This window comes from Drosophila eugracilis, unplaced genomic scaffold (genome assembly GCF_018153835.1).
Source record: "Drosophila eugracilis isolate 14026-0451.02 unplaced genomic scaffold, ASM1815383v1 contig_1414, whole genome shotgun sequence".
NCBI lineage: Eukaryota > Metazoa > Arthropoda > Insecta > Diptera > Drosophilidae > Drosophila > Drosophila eugracilis.
This window is the reverse complement of record NW_024572220.1, coordinates 300,530-321,467: the sequence shown is the minus strand read 5'-3', so window position 1 is coordinate 321,467 and position 20,938 is coordinate 300,530. Positions and strand designations below refer to the sequence as shown.

At 43.6% G+C, this 20,938-nt stretch overlaps 2 protein-coding genes across 11 annotated transcripts; both read right to left on the bottom strand.

Moving 5' to 3' along the window:
* Nucleotides 1-380: 380 nt before the first annotated feature.
* On the bottom strand, nt 381-20,453 carry LOC108103751 (serine/arginine repetitive matrix protein 2). Of its 3 annotated transcripts, none has more exons than XM_017209360.2 (6): nt 20,359-20,453; nt 7,192-7,498; nt 7,057-7,133; nt 6,453-6,691; nt 2,610-6,401; nt 381-2,290 (listed from the first exon to the last, which is right to left on the bottom strand). In XM_017209360.2, the coding sequence occupies exons 2-6, from the start codon at nt 7,374-7,376 to the stop codon at nt 1,034-1,036; spliced, it is 5,550 nt and encodes a 1,849-aa protein (XP_017064849.1). In that variant the 5' UTR covers nt 7,377-7,498; nt 20,359-20,453; the 3' UTR covers nt 381-1,033. The 3 variants fall into 3 exon arrangements, with proteins under 3 accessions (XP_017064849.1, XP_017064850.1, XP_017064848.1); XM_017209361.2 differs by having other exon boundaries at nt 2,610-6,398; XM_017209359.2 differs by having other exon boundaries at nt 2,610-6,691.
* LOC108103756 (6-phosphofructo-2-kinase/fructose-2,6-bisphosphatase 1) lies at nt 7,938-20,436 on the bottom strand. Of its 8 annotated transcripts, none has more exons than XM_041819401.1 (2): nt 20,359-20,436; nt 7,938-10,722 (listed from the first exon to the last, which is right to left on the bottom strand). In XM_041819401.1, the coding sequence occupies exon 2, from the start codon at nt 10,319-10,321 to the stop codon at nt 8,711-8,713; it is 1,611 nt and encodes a 536-aa protein (XP_041675335.1). In that variant the 5' UTR covers nt 10,322-10,722; nt 20,359-20,436; the 3' UTR covers nt 7,938-8,710. The 8 variants fall into 8 exon arrangements, with proteins under 8 accessions (XP_041675335.1, XP_017064861.1, XP_017064862.1 ...); XM_017209372.2 differs by lacking the exon at nt 20,359-20,436 and adding an exon at nt 19,809-19,909; XM_017209373.2 differs by lacking the exon at nt 20,359-20,436 and adding an exon at nt 19,809-19,887 and having other exon boundaries at nt 7,938-10,719.
* Nucleotides 20,454-20,938: the final 485 nt, after the last annotated feature.

The following is a 20,938-nucleotide window of genomic DNA, read 5'->3' as shown; positions in this document are numbered from 1 at the left end:
TTCGGTTTCAATGATAAAAATGATACAAAAGATTCCTTTCTCTTTCGGAACTGCAAGTGTTTTTATTCCTCCGATAAATTTTAAATTTTCTTTTTAACATGTACATTTTTTATAGTCATGCATGCGCTCTTAGAACAAAAAAAATAGTTTTGAATAGATTTTTAAGGTAAAAAAAAGGTTAAATGAAGATAAAGAATTTGAAAATTTAAATTACATTGATTTTTCTTAATCGATTACTTTCGAAATGTAATGATGCCTTGTACTATATTATAAAACCTGTCGATTAAATAAGTCACTGGTAAAACTGAATATTAAGCCTTGTCTCTGCGCTTACTCGAAGGTTGATTGCATATCATTTCGTGGCAATAAAAAAATATACCTTTGTTGCACGTGTTGCCTTTATTTAAATAGCCACCCAAGTTGGGCAGCTTGATCTGCCCACTCTTCTTTCTGGGCGTTCTTTACATTATTTTTGTTAGCTTAAAGACTGACATATCTTACACACATTGGTATAATCATTTATAGTCATTAAAATAAAACTGTGCTTCTTCTGCTCACACAAGTGTACTTATATGTTCTATATGCTGCGTTGCATATTCATTTATATTTCGTTATTTTTTGTTCCTTTGGTGCCGGGCATCGATCACACAAAACTTTTTCATTATTGGCTTTTTGTTCACCTCATCTTTCTGGTCTGTTCTGGTCTTCCGTTCTGTGGATTGAACTAACTTATTCGCATGTAATCCAAGAGTTTAAATATTTTACGCGCAAGTGTGATTTCCCTTTCTCGGCCTACATTTGCAATGTAAGGGAAAGGAGTGGTCAAAGAATCTAACTTAAATCAACTAAGCATCTAAATATCTTTCATTATCGTGTCAATTTAACTAACGAAGAGGTGGTTCTGAATAAAACTTGTACACTCTTCTTCTTCGCTCAAAATAAAATGCCTAAGCTTGCATCTACTAAACCTAACAAAAAATTCTTAATTGTAAAAAAAATAAAGCATATTGAGATGCTCTTGGACTGTGCTCTCCTATTGGAAAGAAGCGAATTGTAGCATGTCGGAGACGGGGGCCCCCATCCGGGATGCGATGGCCGGATTGGTGACGGTAATGGGCAGTTCTAGTGAGGTTGGCACACCACTGCCGTTTGTCACTCCGATCACAGCCAGACTATCCTCCAGGTTGCCCTCGACCAGCGGTGATACACGGCGCAGCTGCATACCGCTTGGATTTTCTAACGTGGACATGATCGGCGTCTGGTCGAGCAGCGCGTTCGTCTCGTTGGTGCGCGCCGTTATCGGAGGCGTTAGATGGACGGTCTGTGGGGGCATGGGGTGTGAGATATACACCACATTGCCTGGCTCGTCGTTGCCGACATGCAGGAGGCCACCAGTGGTGCAGGTATCGATGTGGAGCATGCCACCGCCAGGGTTGGCTGCGTTCACGAAATCGGAGTCGTCCACCACTTGACTACCAACCAGCGCCTGAGATAGCAGATCAGATGCAGGCATTGACATGGAGACCGTTGGAGCATGTCCGTCATCATCGTCCAGCGCTATGTCTTCCACATTGACCAGCTGCAGGTCGCGTTCTTGTAGGTATACCTCCGCCGCCTGTAAGATGTCTCGAGCGTGAAGCACGGCTCTCATGCTGCCACCAACAGCGGACCCACCGGATCCCGTATCGGTGACACTCAACTCGATGCACGTATCTGGCTGCTCGGCAATACTAAATAGCACCGAGGGATCGAGTTCCAAGCGGTGGCCATTAACATTTAGCTGCAGCACATTGGCCTGCAGTTGCTCCTCGTGCAGGGACAACTCCTCCTCCTCGTTCACATAGCTCCCAGCTGCCAAGGCGCTTCCCTCGGCCACCTGACTAAGTGGCGTCATAATGCCCATCGTATCGACCGGCTCAACATCGTTATCAGCCTCGCTGAGCAGCAATTGTGGCGACAAATGCCGCGGCGACATCTGATCCTGTTCGAGTTCCGCCTCAGTGTCCGCCTCTGATGGTTCCACTACCTGTGCTACCGCCTCTCCGCCCAAAAAGTCAATGTCAGCAAAGACGGCGGACAGAGGATGACCATCGGCAAGGCGCGGCGGTTCTAGCAATGCCTCGCGCGGCACCGGCACCAAATGGTTCTTTTCGTTGTCCAGGTACAGTGCCACGTTGTTGAGTGGCGTAAAATTGTTGTTGTTCAGGGAGCAGAGCATAAAAGTGTGACTGTAGCCCGGAATAGGTCGAGTCATCACCGCGCAGATGCGTCCAGCGCACAGCTGAGGCGGCTGTATATAACAAATGAAAAAAGACAAGTTTTTAAATTAAGTTTCAATTTTCTCATGTTTCTTAGTTTTTATTTTTATAAGTGTTAGTGTAATATAGAAGATATGTTTTTCAAATAGTTTCCAAGTAATTGTCATTTATGCAAAGGATGCTAGGATTTGGTAGTAGGCTGAGAAAAAAGACATCCATTTGGCCCATAAATAACTATTCTTTCATCCTGTCTGACAAAGCAGGATATAAAATAAAATAAAACTTTTGTTTAAATAAAGAAAAATAACTAAAAATTGTTATAACGCATATGTATATACAAATACAACTTACGTTCTCGGGGCTCTCCTGACCATCTTTGGTCTCGCAGGACGACTCTTCGGCAAGGTCACTGCGGGAACTACTATCTACATTGTCACTAGCAGCGTTCTTCGAGCGGCGACGCTGTTTTCGTTGCCCGCCGGCCTGCAGCAGGGTTGCCGGCGGAGTTAGCACCGCGGGCGGTGAAGTCAGAGTGGAGCGAAGGCGCTGTTGTATGGCTACGGGCGGCGATGTCGAAGTGGAGCGAAGGCGCTGTTGCTCTCGCAGATCCACCAGCTGCTGATGGGCCTTGGCTACGTCCGCATCGCTCAGTGTACGGGCGCAACTTAAATGTCTGGAGGGCTTATTTGGCCCGCTTGTAGTGGACGGGGTTGGGGCCAGTGCAGTGACTTGTGGATGGCTGGCGGGGCGGCGTGTATATGAAAACAATGTAGCTGGTAGCACCAATTCGACGGCTGCCAGCTGCTCGTCGATAGACAAATCTTCATCTATTGGCTCCATCTCCTGTACCTCCTCATCGTCTGCTGGTATATCCTCCGGAGCCATAAAAGACTGTTCTTCATCAGAACTAATCCTCTTCTTTTGCTGCTCCAGTTCCTGTTGATCCTCTTCGGATGGCGACGGGACCAGCGGCGTTGTTTCCAACTCTAACTCATTAATATCTTCCTCATCGGGGGATCGCACCGGTCGGCTCCAACGTGCACGGGCCTGCCGACACTTCTCCGCACTCCGTCCGCTGACAAGATCGGCCTCGTACTGTCGCAGAAGCTCTTGTTCGCGTTTCTTAAGAAGCACCTCACGTGCCTGCGGGAGGTAGCGTACGACATCGGGCGAATGGCGTAATGGAGACCAGGTGTCTAACTCGTTGTCTGTTTCTGGCTCGGGACTTGGATCAGGTTTCTCATTCTGCTTCTGTTCTTTTTCCTGTTCCTGTTCCTGTTCCTTTTCCAATTCCTGATCCTGATCCAGTTCCAGTTCCTGTTCCTGGCCCCGTTCCTGGTCCTGTTCCTCTTCTGCAGTCTGCTCTGGTGGTTCAGCATCATCAGGTGTATTCTCTTCATCCTGACTGTCCTCTTCCTCCTCATCCTGATCGTGATCATCATTCGTTTCTTGCTGCTCCGTCGTATCCTGTGACTGCTCGTCTTCCTCGTCGGGCGGTCGCGAGTTTGTATGCCGACTACCATTGCTGTCTGATGAATTCAGACTACCGAATGGTTCGTACAAATTGGGCAGACGGATATCCTCTAGAATGAGTACGCCACCGCGCTGCACCGGCTGTGTGGCATCTACGATGGCGGCGTGGATAAGACCGGCTCCAGAAGCAGATCGCTGTAGCTCTCGTGCTTCTTCCGCTGAGATTACAGCAATATTCGATGCTATGGAGCAGCTGTTGCTTGAGCTAGGCTCCGGGGATAGAGTTCCGATGCCATGCGAGTCCGAGCTTGAACTGGAGCTGGACATATGGTTACTATTGCTGCTGGTGTTGCTGTTACTGCTGGTGCTATTGTTGCTCAGCTCCTCATGGCCAGTCAAGAGATTATGCTGCTGTATCTTCGACTTCGAGCGTGGCGACGGGCGTCGAGATGATTCAGTCTTGGATTTTTTGCGGCGGTTTTCTTTGCTCCGGCTAATGCTTTCCATTGCACCATCGCTGCTATTTGTATTACTATTGTTGGCGCTGCTATTCCTTCTGCTTTTGTTTCCGTTGAAAGTAAGCGAGTTGACACAGCTTTCCTCCTGGAGAGGGCTTTGGATCTTGGGGGCGGTCACCTCCTCTTCGGCCCTGGGCGAAACGGAAACCATCGAGACTGGCACATACTCGTCCTGAGGTCCCACCACTGATGATTTGTTTCGTGACTTAAAAATGCGCTTTTGACGCTCCTTGATGGGCAGGCTCATGTGATCTCCCACTTCCCCCTCGGTTCCGTCCTCGGGCAGTGCTTCCTCAGGATCAGTTGTATACACGTGAGGCAGAAACTCATCCTGCACCACATCTGACTTAGGCTCTGCCTCCGTCTCGACTGCCGAGAATGCCTGTTCCGGAACATCTTCGAAGCCCTTGAAAAAGCTTTCAAAATAGGCGAAGACCTTAGGTTCCTGCACAGCCTCAGGCTCTTCACATTCTTGTGGCTCTTCTTCCATATCCCCCTCTAAAAGGCCTTTGCCGTTTGCATCAGGGCGATTGGTATAGGTTCGGCGCCTATAGCTCAGACCATTCTGGCCATCTTGCTGTTGTTGTTGCTGCAAATCATCTTCCTCCTCAAAATCAAAGCAAGATGGGATGTTGCTGGCCGCCTTGGCCGAGGATGAGGCCTTATCAGTGCCATTGCCATTGGGATGTGAATGAACTCCCTTGCTGCGCTGCCTCGGCTCGTCCTCCACGAACACTACACTTCCATTGGAGCTGGCGTCGCTGTCCGGGATGACAATCGGTTCGTCAGCCTCCGGGTCATCAGCCTCTGGCAGGCTGTCGGCCTGGAATACCTGCACAATCACGTCGCGCCGATCCTTCTTTGGTATGTTGCGTATGCGCTTCTTTGCAGCAACGCCATCAGTCTTCTCATCCTCTTCATCGCCCGCATGCTGCTCTTCTTCTGGTGGAGGTTCCACGACCTTCGTATCGTTATTAACAGACGGCTGCGGTGGCTCCTCTAGCGACTCGTCCGTCTCGTCGTCACCCCACTCGGCCATTAGACTAAGCTGCAGTTGCTTGGAGGCGTCGATAGTGCTCTGCGAGTGCGGGAGATTCTCTTTTGGATGTTCAAGGTCAGCATTTGAAACCGGCTCTGGCGATGGACTCGATGGCAAATCAGGCTCTGCCACTTCGTCGTCCTTATCATCTACAGCACGCTTCGGTGGTGGAGATGGAACAAGACGCAAATCAAAAGATAAGGACGATCTTGTCCTAGAGAACGTTCTCTTTCGACGTCCTGCGTTCCGTGATGGCTTCTCCACAGTGGTTGTCGGTGTCGTAAGCGTTTTCCGTAAGGGGTTACCCCGCCTGGGCGGGGTAAACTGCCCAGCAGTTGTGGCAGCCATCGTGCAGCGTCTAGCACGACCGCGGCGCTTAGTCGTCTGTGTCGGTGGCGGTAGAAGTTCTGGAGAGTCGGCGGGTGGGGATGTGCCTTGCTGGCGTCGGCTCATGGAACGAGTTAATCGTCGTTGCTTAGGCGGAGGTGGCGACTGCGGCGCGGGCATGGTGGCTCGCAATTGATTGGAGCGCTGATTACGCGGATCCCGCGGACTTGAGTTGTTGCGTCGCGTGCTTTCAGCAACAGGCACCTGTGGCGATGACGAACAGCTATTACGGGTGGAGGCGGAGGCGGAGGCCGATGTGCTGGCGTCACCAGGACGAACCACGAGCTCAATGCTCGCCAAAGTTTGTTCGGCTATGGTTTTCACCCTTTTATGCTCCTCGTTTGTCAGCGGTGCGTCAATCACAATGGAAACGTGACGGGAGTGGCAGCGCACCTCGTTCTTGTTAAAAGGCGTGCTGTCCCGGCTCCGCCGACTACTACCCGATGGACGCATATCGACCACGTTGGTAGTGTTGGCTCGACGCGCTGCACGCGTATTCCGACCAATGTCCAGGATTGTGGTGCTATTAACCGTACTGCTGGTACTATTGCTGCTGAAACTACTGCTTGACTCCAGATGGGCACGACGGTGGATTAGCAGGACGCTCATGCTGTTGGTGCGAAAGGTGCACATGTTACACTCGTAGCCGGCCTCGTCGATGCCATGATTGCGAGGTGGTTTTTTGGTGCAACCCCCAATATCCATGATGCGAAACGTGGGCTCCTGCTGTCGGAATACGGCATTATCAACAGATTGGAGCGATGCCGAGCTACTTACTCGACCCGCCGGCGAAGGCACTCCGCTGCTGCGGGCACTGCTGTTGTGCACACTGCTGCTGTTGCTGCTGCTCGAGAGGCACGCTTTGATGAGACTATCCGGCCGGGTGGCGCGTCCGCTGATGCCTTCGACCACGGCCGATGTCGATCCCATCACGGTCTGTTGGCGGTGGTAGCGCGACTCAGCAATCGCCACATCGTCACTGAACTTGTCGCCCATGTGTATTCCATCGGCTTTTTCTGCAAAGGAAATCACATTGCAAAGTTCAATGTTGCTGTTGCTTTCGTACAATACGCAAATGTTTTTTAAATATTGTTAAATGGTAAAGATTATTAAATAAAGTGACATGCAACGCAATGTGAGGTTATGAAAATTGCCGATCGTTTTTCTTTTCGAGTTTAAAAATAGCTATCTGCTATAAATTATAAAATTTATAAAATTTAATGCTAACTTACTAAGACAAATTTAAAAAAAACTTAAAAATTGCAAGTGTAAAGCACATAAAAATTAAATAGGTGCAGTTGCATACCTCACATTTTTGCAAGTCATGGAAAAAAGCTAACCTAATCATACATATACTTTACATATTTCTATGTGTACTTACTGCTTCCACGTTTGATGAACTCCTCCTTAAGAGCGCATTCAAAGGGATAAATCAGTTTTGCCGATTTGACTTGCTCGCTGCGCAAAAGATGGATTAAAAAACTTGGTATATTACTTTTGAAGCGGGGGAACTTACAAGGTTTTCTCGTTGAAAAACGCAACAACTGCAAATGGCGGTCGATTGGTGTTCACGAAACGAAAGTCCTGCGATAAGGTCACTTCACCCGGCCACCAAATCTCGGTGTTGTGAATCTTTACCCAGACCACGTCGCCATCGTTGTAGTGGGACTGCTCTGGCTCCTCATTGCGAAAACGCGGCATATTGCCGATTTTTGAGCCGTCCTGGTTCTTCGATGTCTCTTGGATGGTTTTGTAGTCACACAGTGATTCAAGTTATCTTAGCAGACAAGGACGAGGACACACCCCAATACACTTCCCGGCAGCTGAAAGCCAAAATCGAAACGAAAATAAATTTTTGCTTGAAAAGTAATTTCTGCGATAAATGTCCAATTTCGGCCAAGTTAACAAACCGACTAATGACATCTCTCGGAAGGCCCTTATCCACTTTTTCATTTTTTTTTCTACTTTTTGCGATGAACTCTTAATCGGATTTTGTAAAAGAGACCGTTTTTAATATATTTTACATTTAACCCAAATAAAGAAATTTTAAATATATGAAATGTTATTTAAAACACCAACAGTAAATCCAATTTTAAATGCGTATTCTCATCTAAAGCTGAATGTATTTAATAGAAAAACGATACATTTTGGTTTTACGGTAATATTTTGTATTTAAACTACAAAATTAAAAGTATTGGTATTTTCGGTTATTTAAGTTAAAGAACCCCAAACGATAAGGAAACAATTTGCATTTGGCACACGTTCTTTTAATAAATTGATGTTTATTTATTGTTGATTAGATTGATAGTATTGATGTAGTTACAATATTTCTTCCGCACGTACATTTACGAGCAAACATATAGGCTATAAAAGTGTCTCGGGTAAGTGATTTCAGTTATACAAAGTTGGCGAATGGAATTCGAAAGTTTATCTTCTCCGTTTAGCTAAAAATTTCGGTTAAAACTGGTATACAAATAGACAACGAAGCAGATAAAAAAAAACACATTTGGGTATAAAGTGTTAGAACATTCTTTTCTTGATAGTGAATAGATAGGATGCCAACAGCAACCAATACAAAATTAAGCAAGTTTTCTCTCTTCACAAGAGAAAACATAAATGTGTATAAATCTAAGTATGTATTTAAGTAATATTCTTTTTTTTCATCAATATAGATGTTATAGAAAATTTATATTTTAATTGTTCATTAAAGTACATAATAAAACAGCACAATGGATCAATCACAATTTCATACGCAGTCCTCCGATGTCACATTAAGTAGAAGCGCCACCACATCCTTTGAGCAGGTGCAGAAGCTGTTGTCATTGTTACACTTGCATGACCAAGTTCGTATCTATGTCCGTTTCCGTTGGGCTGTTCGGGATGCGATAGGGTAAGAATTAGTGCGGGATCTGGGATTTAGGGGGGCTTGTGTCTTGAAGGTTTGGGCAGCCGTAGCCGTTCCAGCAGCCGTGCTTAGTTTAGATTGTCTTGGATTTCGGAGGCGGATGTGGGTGCACGGGGTGCAGGCGACGCCGTCATTGGTGCGCTTGGACATCGACGCGCCCGCCATTACCGTTCGTGGCCGTCGCCACATCGTCGCCCACAATAAGCACCTTGCCGACGCCATCGGGTGCCACCAGCTCGCCGCTGAGGCCATCTAGACCTGGCTCACTAACATCACCGGGTATCTTGGGTTTGGGACGATGCGTATCTACCGCGTCAATGGGCAACTTGATGTGCTCCACCTTGCAGCCGTAGGCCACCGGCGTAAGTTTGATGACCGTGTGCAGCGGCACATACAGGTAGGGCAGCTCATCGGCGGACTTATCCAGGAAATAGGCAAAAAGACAACGCAGTACCGCCTGGTGCGACACTACTAAGACATTGCCCTGTCGCTCCAATTCCATGATGACCGGCTCCAATCTGGCAACCAGGTCCTCGTAGCTCTCACCACGTGGATAGCGATAGGCGAACTTGTTCACATCACGGGCTTTGAACTCCTCAGGGAATTTCTCCTTGATCTGCTCGTATGTCATTTCCTCACAGTGACCGGCATCGATCTCGTTCAATGCCTTCCAGCGCTCCTGAGGCGCCTTCACATCGGCCACTGTCTGGATAGCTCGCTTCATCCACGACGTCCAAACTCGGAGTCCATCGATCTGCTGCTGGGCTATAAACGTCGACAGGGCATTGGCGTACTGGTGACCGCGGGCACTCAAATTAGAGTCGCCGCCGATTAGACCGCTCAGGTTGTGCTCGCTCTCGCCGTGACGCGTCAGGTAGATGGTGCGCGGCGTTATGTGAATGTTCATTAGGTAGTACACAATGCGCGACTCGACGTGGCCCTCGTTGTTGTAGACGACAACCTTCTTGCCGGCGTTGTAAACCTTCATAAAACTGAGATGAGCCTCGGTGACCTCATCAATGGGCTGATAGCGTTCTTCGTAGTGCTCGATGCGTTGCAAAAAGTCCCTTACTACCAGTTCCGTGTTCATATTGAGGTAATCCGGTGAGCTGACCTTGACCTCCAGGATGTTCTGCTCAATGATTTGGGGATCGTCGCAGATTGACTCCACGAAAAACAAACGGAACCCATGCTGCTTGACCACAATGTCATGGATCAACTGGCGACGGTCGCGGGTCGAGTTGGTGGCATCGAATACAGCGATGCTGCCCTGGCCGCTCAGCAGCCACTCGCAGGAATCGTGCAATGCCTGATTGGCGCACCGGTTGCGGATGGCCATCGCCTCCTCGTTGTCGGCGCGAAAGAACTCGTGTGACTTATACGCGGTGGTCGCATGACGCCTGTACTCTCCCAAATTGAATACACGCGTTGCGATTCCAATCCAGTTGAGGTAACGCGCCAGCTTCTTGGAGATGAAGGTCTTGCCGCGCGCCGGCAGGCCAACCATGGCAATAACATGCGGCGTGGTACAGTCTGCAATGGTTCGTTCACCGCGAATGGGAAAAGGCTTGGTCATCACCGTCTCCGAGGTAGGTGGCAATAGCTTGCGCAGCTCCTCGGACATCACAGATGGGCAAACGTGCAGCTCGTTCTCAATGGCAAGGTCGGCGGTCTTCTTCAACTGATTCAGCGAGGTGGTACGCACTCGTAGCGACGGCGAGGTGTTGTACGGCATATCCATGATGCTGGTGGCGGTCACGGAGCGTGCTAGCTGCTTGGCAACGGCGGAGGCGGTTGCTGTTGAGGATGATGAGGATGTGGACGAGGCAGAGGAGGAACTGGAATACGCACAGTTGCAGCAGGTGCACAAGTCGTCTGTATAGGGACGGGATGTTGGTGGTAAACGGGGGAGTAGGGCGGGTGTCCTTTTATTGATGGAGGGCAGGGGCAATGGAAATGTTCCTACTTGATCCTCGTCGTCGTCGTCGATTGAACTATAGCTGGCTGAAAGTATCTGTTTAGAATTTGTTTTCGTCAATTGTGCTCCTTCTCCTTCTTTTTGCTGAGCTTTTTGGGGCTGATCAGCTGTTCCTTCAACTGATGTTGCTGCTGATGTTGTTATTGCTGCTGCTGATGATACTGCTGTTTGTTGTTGTTGTTGTTGTGGCGTGGCGAAACATGAAATTAGTCGAGTATTTTTACATAAATGTGCTGTTGTATTGGGTTTAATTGCCGAATGTGGAATGATTTATGCAGATGATGAAGATGAGATGAACACACTGTGCTGGTTTTCTGGGAGATTCAGTTCGGGGTTAGATATCCAAAATGTCAAGGAGATATGGATAATTCTGTTTGTAGGTAGTTATACCTACGAAATAATGCCAATCATCTGTGTCTCCGGACAAATACAATGCGGAGTAGATACAAAAATGTGCGCTTGTATATGTGTTTTGCGGTGAATGTGGATGGCTAATATTTGACTTATTTGCACTTGACGATCGAAGACGAATGAAAGTGAAACTGAAACTGAGGCAAAAACCTCACACAAAACGTGCGTGCTGCGTGGGCGACGCTCTTCTAAGCGAGAGAGCAATATCAAAATGGAGAGCGGAATTAGCACAAATAATAAACGAACGAAGTACACACTAAAAACAAAACGAAACGGAACGAAACTTGTGAAGAAACAGCTGATAAATCCTATCGAATTCAGTCGAATCGACCACTTCTCACACAGTTCTGTTATCGATAGTTTTGGTTGTTGTTGAAGTTCAATAGCAGCAGGGTTGCCAGCTCAGCCGTTTATGGCGGTACTATCTGGAATTATTGCCAAATTCCCGGTTACTTTACTTATGCATGTAGTATCTTCAATCTGATGATCTACAATAAAAACAGGGGGAAAGTGAAACAGAAAACAGAGGAACAACGAAATACACACACACACAGGCTGTACACACGGAATTCAAATATGCTGCTCATTAGTGAGTGGAATATTTATGGATCTACTTGTCGCCGAATCGAGTATTTTTATATGGATCCAGTGCTGATTATTTCCCTATACTAACGTCAAATATTACGGGCATGGTCTTGAAAACCATGAGGGTTCTCCGATGGAATTTTACCACCGTCATAGTAAAAGTGATAAAGACAGGGCAAAAATTACAGGCACCGTGACCGCCTCTTTATCGGCTAACCAGAAATTCAAACAACCCAGCCACAAACAGCAATCTATGTGTGGGAATGGAAAGCAGAACACAGAGGAAGATCTGCGTCAGAATCTTCCAAAAATCTCACAGATCACGGTGGTTCTTAAACAACAGCGACACGATCGCGCATTGTGATCGACACATTCGTACAGCTATGAGCGAAAAAATAGCTGTGGAGTGCTAATTTTCTCAGTTTTTTGAAATTCTCAATTTTTTCAAACGACAATCCTAAAATTAGCCACATGAGGTGGACTTTTTTAACACAAAGATAATAATAAGTCAACCGAAATTATTAAATAATTAACGTACGTATAAAAATAAATTTTGTGTAATACATTTTTGTAATTTAGAAAGATATCCATAAACATTTTCACTTCATTAAACACGTATGAAACATGTAACACATCGAGGAAAGGCAGGTACACTATATAAAAGAATGATTGCTAGTTTCCCATTTGTTGTGTAAACAATATTGACCCAAGTTTCTAATAGCTTGCCTAGTCAGATTGTAAATATTTTTCATACGTATAGATTAATTATTTGAAAAGAATAAAATATCTTAATGAAACAGGGGACAATGGTCCAATATTAAGACGACTTTTAACCATAATTAGAAACCACTTCTTTTAACTGGGATTTGTCTTTGAAGGTTTTGTTGACTTGGATGACCTTTTCGTAGAAAGGCTCTTTACCGTCTGGTTATAATATGTTGCATGTTATGTATTTCTTAAAAACCTGTGTCTTTTTGAGTGAAAAGAGCATATATTTTCTCTAGTTTACCTGATTTTAAAGTTTGCTCTCACACCTCACCATTTTTATATGGCCAGTGGCCGAAAGGTATCGCTGTTTCAATACCGCTTAATTGGCCAGGCCAAGACCGACGGGACACAAGCAAATAAACGAAACCTCACTTAATGGCAATGGATATTAGTTTATTATGGCTGACTTAGATGGGCTCATACCAAATGCCTTAGGACAAGAACTGGACAAATTGATTAGCGTTTATGGTCAGCAATAATTAGTGAATGGGTATGTAGGGAATTATTACCTGAATCGACAGGCGTCAGGTGACAGACGAAGGAAACCTGCTGAATCCGTCGAGGAGCCGGAACAGAGCGAATCGAAATTGTGAAGCAGACACTGCGCTGAACGCTCAAACACTGAAAAACTATTGCCGATTTCTGAGAATCGCGAGCGTCGGCGGGCAGAGAAAAGCGTCGTCGACGGCGGCGCTAATACCTAATAGCTAAAAGCTATAAGCACGAAATGTAACTGTAACAACGACGACGACGTCTGTGTTCAATTCCAATTCAGGAAAAGAAGTGAGTCGATCATTTGCCTAACTGCGCATCTACAGTCAGACTTCTCACAAGTATAGTCTATTGCCAAGCCGAATCAGCAGTAATCGGAATCCTAGGCCATTAATTAACATATTACATACATATGATTCTTACAATAAATTCAAAAAGGCTGTATCTAATATTTATAAAATAAGTAATATTTTATCTTAAACTGGATATCTTTAGGATCCTAAAGGGTCTGCTAAAATACTATTCAATCAGGCAAAACTTAACAACTTTTTAATAATTTTCGAAAATTTCTATTTGAGAAATTAAAAACTTATACATTTTGAAGGAATTTTGTTAGGTTTTGGAGGTTTGACTGTATCTGGGAATTAACAGTGACAGTTTTGAATACATGACAAACGTTAGAAACGTTTAATTATTTGCACACTGTTTCTCTGCGGTTTGTGGTGGAATTGACTTTGCCGGGCTGGAATTCAAAGTTCAGCTCATAAGTCTTACCACTTAACTCGGACCTCACGTGTTTGTCCACAATGCTTTCCGGTGCAACTGAGCTTGCTCTATACTCGGCGGACTTCAGGCCCTCCGATTGGGTAGATCGATCGCTCACTTGTGCGTCATTAGGTTATGGAGGCAATCGATCCGATCTACACAACGACCCATCCGAGAGCTGCTTCCCAACCAAACTGGTCCATATGGCCCAGCCAAGGTCAAGAGCAGCGAAAAATCAAATACAGCTGGGTTAGATGATCACGCATTTGGGACGTGCATCGCTAGGTGCAGCTTGATGATCCGGTGATCCGCGATCTGCATTGCACTCCCTTATCAAAAATTGGAATTCAAAACTCAGAACCGGTTCCTGTTTTCAATTTCGATCGATTTTTCGCGGAATTACCACAAAATATATAAATAATTTAAGTAATGGGTAGAATTGAATAGTGTAAAAATTAATGTATTGTAAACCGGGTTTAGATAAGAACTCTTCAGTGAAAACAAGGATATGGAATTTTGTTTTTCAATCAAAACAATAAAAACAATAAAAAAGATAGTCGTTGTAAATTTTTAATTTTAAAAAGTAAATTACGAATTTTTATATAAGTTCAGTTTTCTTTTGAAGAAAATTTATCTAAAATTGCAAGTTATTTTAATTTAAACCTGAGATATAATTTGCTTAGCAACATATATATAATGGCCATATCTTACTATTTATATTGACTAGTTCTTCGGTTGTGATGAGCAATATATATGCTATATTGGGACGAAAATTATTCCTTCTATCTCTTATCATTTCCATTTTTGTTGCATTAGAATTAATAAATTAGATTTTTCTAGAGATAAGATTTAATCGCAATACTTAAACATTTAGAAATACATCCTACTCTTATTTACAGATAAGTTCATTGAAAGGAAATTAAACCTTTTTAACAGCCGATTGATTTCATTCAAATGTTTAGGTAAGTTTAAACACATCTAATCTAAATAGAAATTGTTTGCACTCTAGTTAATCTTAAACGATATGTATGCCTACAATTTTAAATTCTAATAAACTTGAACTAGAACCAACTTAAAATGGACATAATAATACTGAAATGTACATTTTTAGGCTAGTAGAACGCCAAGGTAATTATAATTGTCATTAGGATTTTTCATAGGGAATGTAAAATTTCGTATCTTTTTATCAGAAAGATATGAAACTGGTTATTATCTTTCCCAACTGCGTGTATCTAATTAATATCTGGTTGTTTGGTGTTTATCTGTATATAATATAGTTACAAGTTTATTAGGAAGTAATATTTTTAGTGTAAATTCAAATAAACCAGTCACCAAACAAAAATCCCGCATTAAGATAAAGTACAAAATTCCTATTATACAGTCTTCCAACAAGTTGATCGTCATAGGCTGACTCATCCGTATGGTCGACGACGTAATCGAAGAAATTCAGCGCTGTAGAAATTAGCAAATGCGAATAGACCATGCGGACGCATGTGGCACAATCTTCCACCGACTTGCTGATAATCTCACCCAGCTGTCGCACTATCAGAATTACCAAAAATAATGCCAATAACAACATTGTCAGCAGCAGCTACAACAGCAACATCGACGAGTGTAATTATCGTTGGGACATGAAAGTCCGGCCGGACAGGCCCTGATAAGACAATGAATGGCACAATGGCACAGTGCAAAAAATGAACAGAAAAATATGGGAACAAAACAGCTGCAGAAAGCGACTAAATTAAATAGAAGAGCACAGAGTCCATCTACAAGTAATGACAATGTTTATTGTCTAGTATTGTCGTCTTATCACTGCAAAAATAACCACAGATCACAGCCAGTATCCAAACAGCAGAGCGCAAAGCCAATAAATTCCGCCCCCAACACAACTCCCTCTCCGCCCTCTTCAAACAACTGATTATCGTTTAACTCCAGGTGAGAATTTACGATGCATGGCATGTGTTCATGTGAAATGCGAGTGATGCTGATGAGATGCCGCTGTGTGGGTGGATGCTAAATTTAGTTCGCTAAATGCCCACTGCAAAACTTTCCATCTCAATGGCAAAAAAAAAAATCACTGTTGCTACTCAATTTCTAGCAGTGAGTCATATTGACTAATTACATACCCCTTTTATGGTACAATTTTACTTTCGACATTAAAGCATTTCTTTACAGCATTTTATTGTGGTTTTGGCAAAAGTGTATTTCTTAAATATTTATAAGTGTAAAATATTTAAAATGTTAAGCGAAACAGTGAGGCCCTTAAGAGCTCTTAGAAGTGTAAAGATAGATTTCTTCTTATTTGAATGCCTTTCCTAAAAATACAATATATTTAGTTCGATGTTTTTAGTTAGTCATTTAATCCGAATTCTTGTTGACTTAGCTACCATTTTATTTCAGCGCGAGAGTTTAGTACGAACAGACATTGCAAGATCGGCTCTGCTGTCGATAAAAAAAAATATATTTTATGATCGATTCCAAAAACGTCATGTAGTCCACAAAGTATGGGAAATGATTTCGCATTTAAATGCTTTCATTTTGGCATTAACCATCATTTATTTCATGCCGGAAATGTTTGCATAGCTGAGTGAGTGTATTTGAATTCTAATCGGTGTTCCCTGAAAATGTTTGACTTGTTTGCGAAAGGGTAACAATGGGCGCAACCCCCTAAATACCTATCAGACCACCTGACCAGGGATCTAATTGCGTTTCGCGAATCGCTCAAATGGGGCTCGTGACCACCTTGCTATTGTTTGTACCTTAGCAGGGCGGCAACGCAGTTAAATTATTGCGTTAATTATATCGAAGGTATTGCCTTTTCCATAATCTGATTTAGATCTATAAACTTTGTTTATAAAATAATCGTTCATTTATAATTAAATACCAAGGGAAAGTTCACTTCCGCATACCGAAATATCCCCTCTTATTACACATACTATTTTGGCTCCAATTAAATTTAACTATAGTTCTTCAACTGTAACAAATTACAAACCCAATTGTGGGTTTCTATTACGAATCTAGTGAAGACTTCCTAGAATGTTACACCACTTAACACAATGTAAATACACATTTTTCTCTAAATTGAGAAAAGTATCGTTTAATCAGTTGCTTAAAACCGGGACACCCTGATGAGTAGGTTTTTTTTTTCATTGCCAAAAGACACAGATAAGCCGCCCACTTTCAGTTTCAATGCCATGTGCAGCGCTGGGCCCAAAGGGATTAAGCTTTAAGCACCCAAGCTTTTTCTTGCCACTCCGTGTGGCAACTATACCCCCGTTTAGCCAGAAATCTAAAATAGTCAACTTTACGGAAAAATTTGCTTACATTTTTGGCGAAAGTTCTACCATTGAAAAAACTGAAACCCTAAACAGCTTCATACGTAGGCAGACCTGGTCGACAAGTGCTATTCCCACTGGGCACAAGCAAACGGAATTATAAATAACGGACCCTCAAGGCCACCAGAAAGGGGTTGGGGTTGAGAATTGGGGGGGCAGCTGGTGCAAAATGGTCAGGTGATATGGTACGGATAGCAAATAAAAAAAATAACCAAAATCTTTTGCCTCACAACGCTTCCTCGGCGTTTTGTGTTTTGAGGCATTTTTCCGGTTCCCCAAAGAAATGAATGACAAACAAACAACAACAAAAATTATAGAAAATGAAGGCGACTGACGTGTTGCATAGAGCTAATGCTAGAAAACTACCAGTCGTAACAACAATGCGCCGCAAGGCGGAAAGGAAATTCACAAAAATACCAAAATAGCAGGCACAGAATATTCGTTGGGGCATTTGAAAATGAAAACAAAGCATTTCATCTGTTCAGGTCTCTTGATGGGATGCCGATTTTAGATGACGGCGATTTCTGATTTCTGACGACACAGAGAGCGAGAGAGAGTGAGAGTAAGAGGGAAAAGCGACTTATAAACAAACGACGTAAATGGCAATGCTGTGTAATATTCCATCCCATCGAAATAAGTGCGAAAAGAGAGTGGGCAGAGATTATCGGAAGACCAAGACTAGGTACTCCATCCATAACTGTGTTAATAAGCCAACAAAAAAAAGAAAAGAATAACTGCTAATCAAGCGATTACACGGCGGAGAAGTCAACCAGACAACCAAGTCAGCACAAAAATGGAGACGGACGCAGCAGCAGCAGTCGTAGTGCAACGTGGGTGAAATGGAGAGACACTGGGGTGGGGAGGCTATGGATCTGCACTATACGTACACGACGGGGAGGGTGTGAGCGCCAGGGCCAGGGTCAAGTCTGGATCCGGATCCGTTGCCGGGGGGTTGAGGGTGGTCTGGCCAAGGGGTTTGTAGCCGGCGTAGAGCGGCGATGTCGCCGTCGACTGCGCCATCGCCCCGGAATGCAAGCAGTGAAGCGCTGCGCAGAAAAAGCAAGCAGTGTCTGCCTTGCCTAATCTCCTCTGGTAAACCTCGACTTTTGGGAGACACAGAATCACGCGATTTGTTATTGTTATTTATAATCCACAAGTAAACAGAACTAAAAAAAATCACAGATCGTTGGTTAAATGTTTGGTAAAACGCTAATTTCGTGGTATGCAAATAACAATAAAAAAAATTTAAAGGCAAAAAACACGAATTTTGATTTTGATTTGATATTGACTCGGGGCACGGGCACGGGCACAAACAACACCACAAGAAACGAAAGTACAAAGCGATTTCGCCGAACCGTCGTTCAGTTCAGTTCCGCACACGTCGCCTAACAAAATCGAAATGAGCAAAAAACGCAAAAGCAGAGCGAGTCAAGTGCTTGGAGCCCGCGGACTTGCGAAAACGAAACGAAATGGCACGCGAGCGATCCGATACGATCCGATCGCCGAGTGGAAAGCGAAAAAAAGCGGGTACGGTACGGGTACCGCTGATGTCGCCGTTGGTCGTCGGTGGTAATCACACTCGGAATCCGAATCCGAATCGTTTGTCTATGCAGGGCTTACGAAAGGCAGCGGTAAATAGAAAAACAATTGCGGTCAGAACAACAGTAACCTATAACACCCCCATCAAATGGGAGAAGGTTATTACTGATTTAATTTTGAATCTAACTAGACTATGAAAACTGTTGTCTACTTAAAGGCGATCGTAGCATTCTATAATTCCTGATTTTAATGATAGACTCAAAATATATATTTGTATACCTCATATTAATGGAAATTTTATCTCAATGCGGCTATTTACATTAATATTTAATTGATACTTAGCTTATCATTTTATGCCTAGAAAACTAAATATAGATTGCAAAAAAGAGCATTATAACGCTAATAGTTTTAGGCCAAAAAGATAATGGTGATTGGTAATTGCTTGTGGTTACAAGCGTTATAACAATGATAGATGTTCTTAAATCATTGAAATTAATAAAAATCAATTGTTTTCTAATTTAAACTGGATCTCGGAGTTATATAAATATTTCCAAACATTTCAAATAAAATCTAAAACTATTTTCGATTTATTTGCTTGGCCGCTTTCGAAATAACACGATTTGTAGCATTATTTTAATCTTTAAATGCGTGTTATTATACGATAAACTTTTATTTATTTTGCATTTCCCCATACACCTTTACAAACTCTTGATTACATCAAATAAAGATAGGCGCATATAAACCCTTTGCAGCACGACGCATATTTTTTGTATTTATGTGATAAGTTTAAATCAACTATTAAACAGCAAATAAAAAAGTTAAAAGGTTTCAATTTACAATTGAACCATAGAATTGCAATCGGGTTCTAGCCCCTTGTAATTAATATTTCTACTATAAAACAATTAATTTAAAACTTGGCATCAACCTGCAAAAGTTAGTTCAGGAGGAAACCCTAAACCCGATAGTTTCTACCTATCGGATAGAGTATCAAGAACGATAACGGAATAGCAAAAACATCTGAACGAATGAGGTGCACAAAACAAGAGACAAAAAAGCTTCCATGACAACAACAAGAACACTGCGCGCCAGAATGCAACACTGTAAAAGCTGCGCAGCAGAGCAATGGCGGCCTCTGTTACAGTGTATGTGCGCTAGTTTGTGTGTGTGTGTATTCCACCGGCCAGCGTGAGAGAGCGAGGGAGATGGCAAAGCCACAAAGAGAATCTTTCAATGTACACCAGAAAAATCACAAAACAATTGCGTAAATGCTCCCTCATTCATCAACTGCTACAAAAGCAAGCAAAAAAAAAAGCAAAACAGAATCCAGCAATAAACACCAAAACAAAATATTTTACCGTTTTTAAAATCGAGGCACACGCAGCGATTACCGACTTTGGTGGAAGAGAAACCGATAACAATAATTGCACCCGATGAATATAGAAGGCAGAGTGGAGCCAAACTAAAAACAAAAATAAAGAGCGCACACTAGAGCGCGACTTATTTTCACTAGTGTTGGTGTCCCGCTCTGCGCATGTGCGTGGTGTTTTGGTGTTTGCGGGGTGTCCGTCGGTGAATGTGTCATGAAAAAGATGGTTTAAAAATGCAACTCATCTTCGCTTGAGGTGCGATTTATTCTGCAGTACCTTAATTTGTTTGACTTGCCTTTTTTCGTTAGGGTGGGATTAACTTTTAAACACGTTTCACTTGCACTCCACTACCGATAACTTTGATTTGGACCTACGCGAATGTCCGTTACTGTGCTGTTAACAGCTAACAGCGCTGTAAGTCCCGACGTCAACGATAGACACAAGTGTATGTGTGTGTGTTTTACTTACATAAATACACATGCAAGGAATCGCGGAACTTAGCTTAGCTTATTTACTTAGCTTCCAGTTAAGAACTTACCGATTTGCCAGTACAGCGAATGGAAGTCATCGCCACTGCTGCTACTACTATTACTGAATGTTGTTGTTTTTGTTGCTATTGCAGTTTTTGTTTCTCTCCCTATTTCTCCGGGCTGCTTTCTCACTCGCACTTAACAACAAAACGCAGCGCGCTCGGCACACGCACACAATATTACTGATTTAAATACACACACATATACACCGACACAGGGGCAATGAGAAAACGTATCCGATTATTATATATACATGTATATCTAAATATACTTTTGATTTTTATGAGCGCGCTCAGCTACAATTGCATTGGCAGCACCATCACACACACTCACGTACACACGGGGGATGCACTCGGTCGGGAGTCTCCTCTCCTCCTCCCTTTCCTTCATCCCCTCGCGATTCCAAGTGGAAAACGAAACGAAAACGGACCAAAAAAAATGAAAAAAAAGGGCAAGGAAAACCCGAAAGCACAGGCGAAGAAGCAAACCTTAACGTTTTGTTGACGCTCGCCCAAACTTGGCCAAAAGCTCTCCAATCAGAATAGCAAGAGACTGATTTGCCAAACGGACGATCGAAATTGATCGGAT

Excerpts from the sequence above, each read along its gene's own strand:
- LOC108103751 (XM_017209359.2), bottom strand. The coding sequence starts at position 7,376 with ATGCCGCGTTTTCGCAATGAGGAGCCAGAGCAGTCCCACTACAACGAT. Across the intron at positions 7,134-7,191 it reads TTTTTCAACGAGAAAACCTT|CGAGCAAGTCAAATCGGCAA; the intron begins GTAAGTTCCCCC and ends TCTTTTGCGCAG. Across the intron at positions 6,692-7,056 it reads GTTCATCAAACGTGGAAGCA|AAAAAGCCGATGGAATACAC; the intron begins GTAAGTACACAT and ends TTTCCTTTGCAG.
- LOC108103756 (XM_017209366.2), bottom strand. The coding sequence starts at position 17,934 with ATGGCGCAGTCGACGGCGACATCGCCGCTCTACGCCGGCTACAAACCC. Across the intron at positions 10,723-17,801 it reads GCTCACACCCTCCCCGTCGT|CAGTATCATCAGCAGCAGCA; the intron begins GTACGTATAGTG and ends AACAACAAACAG.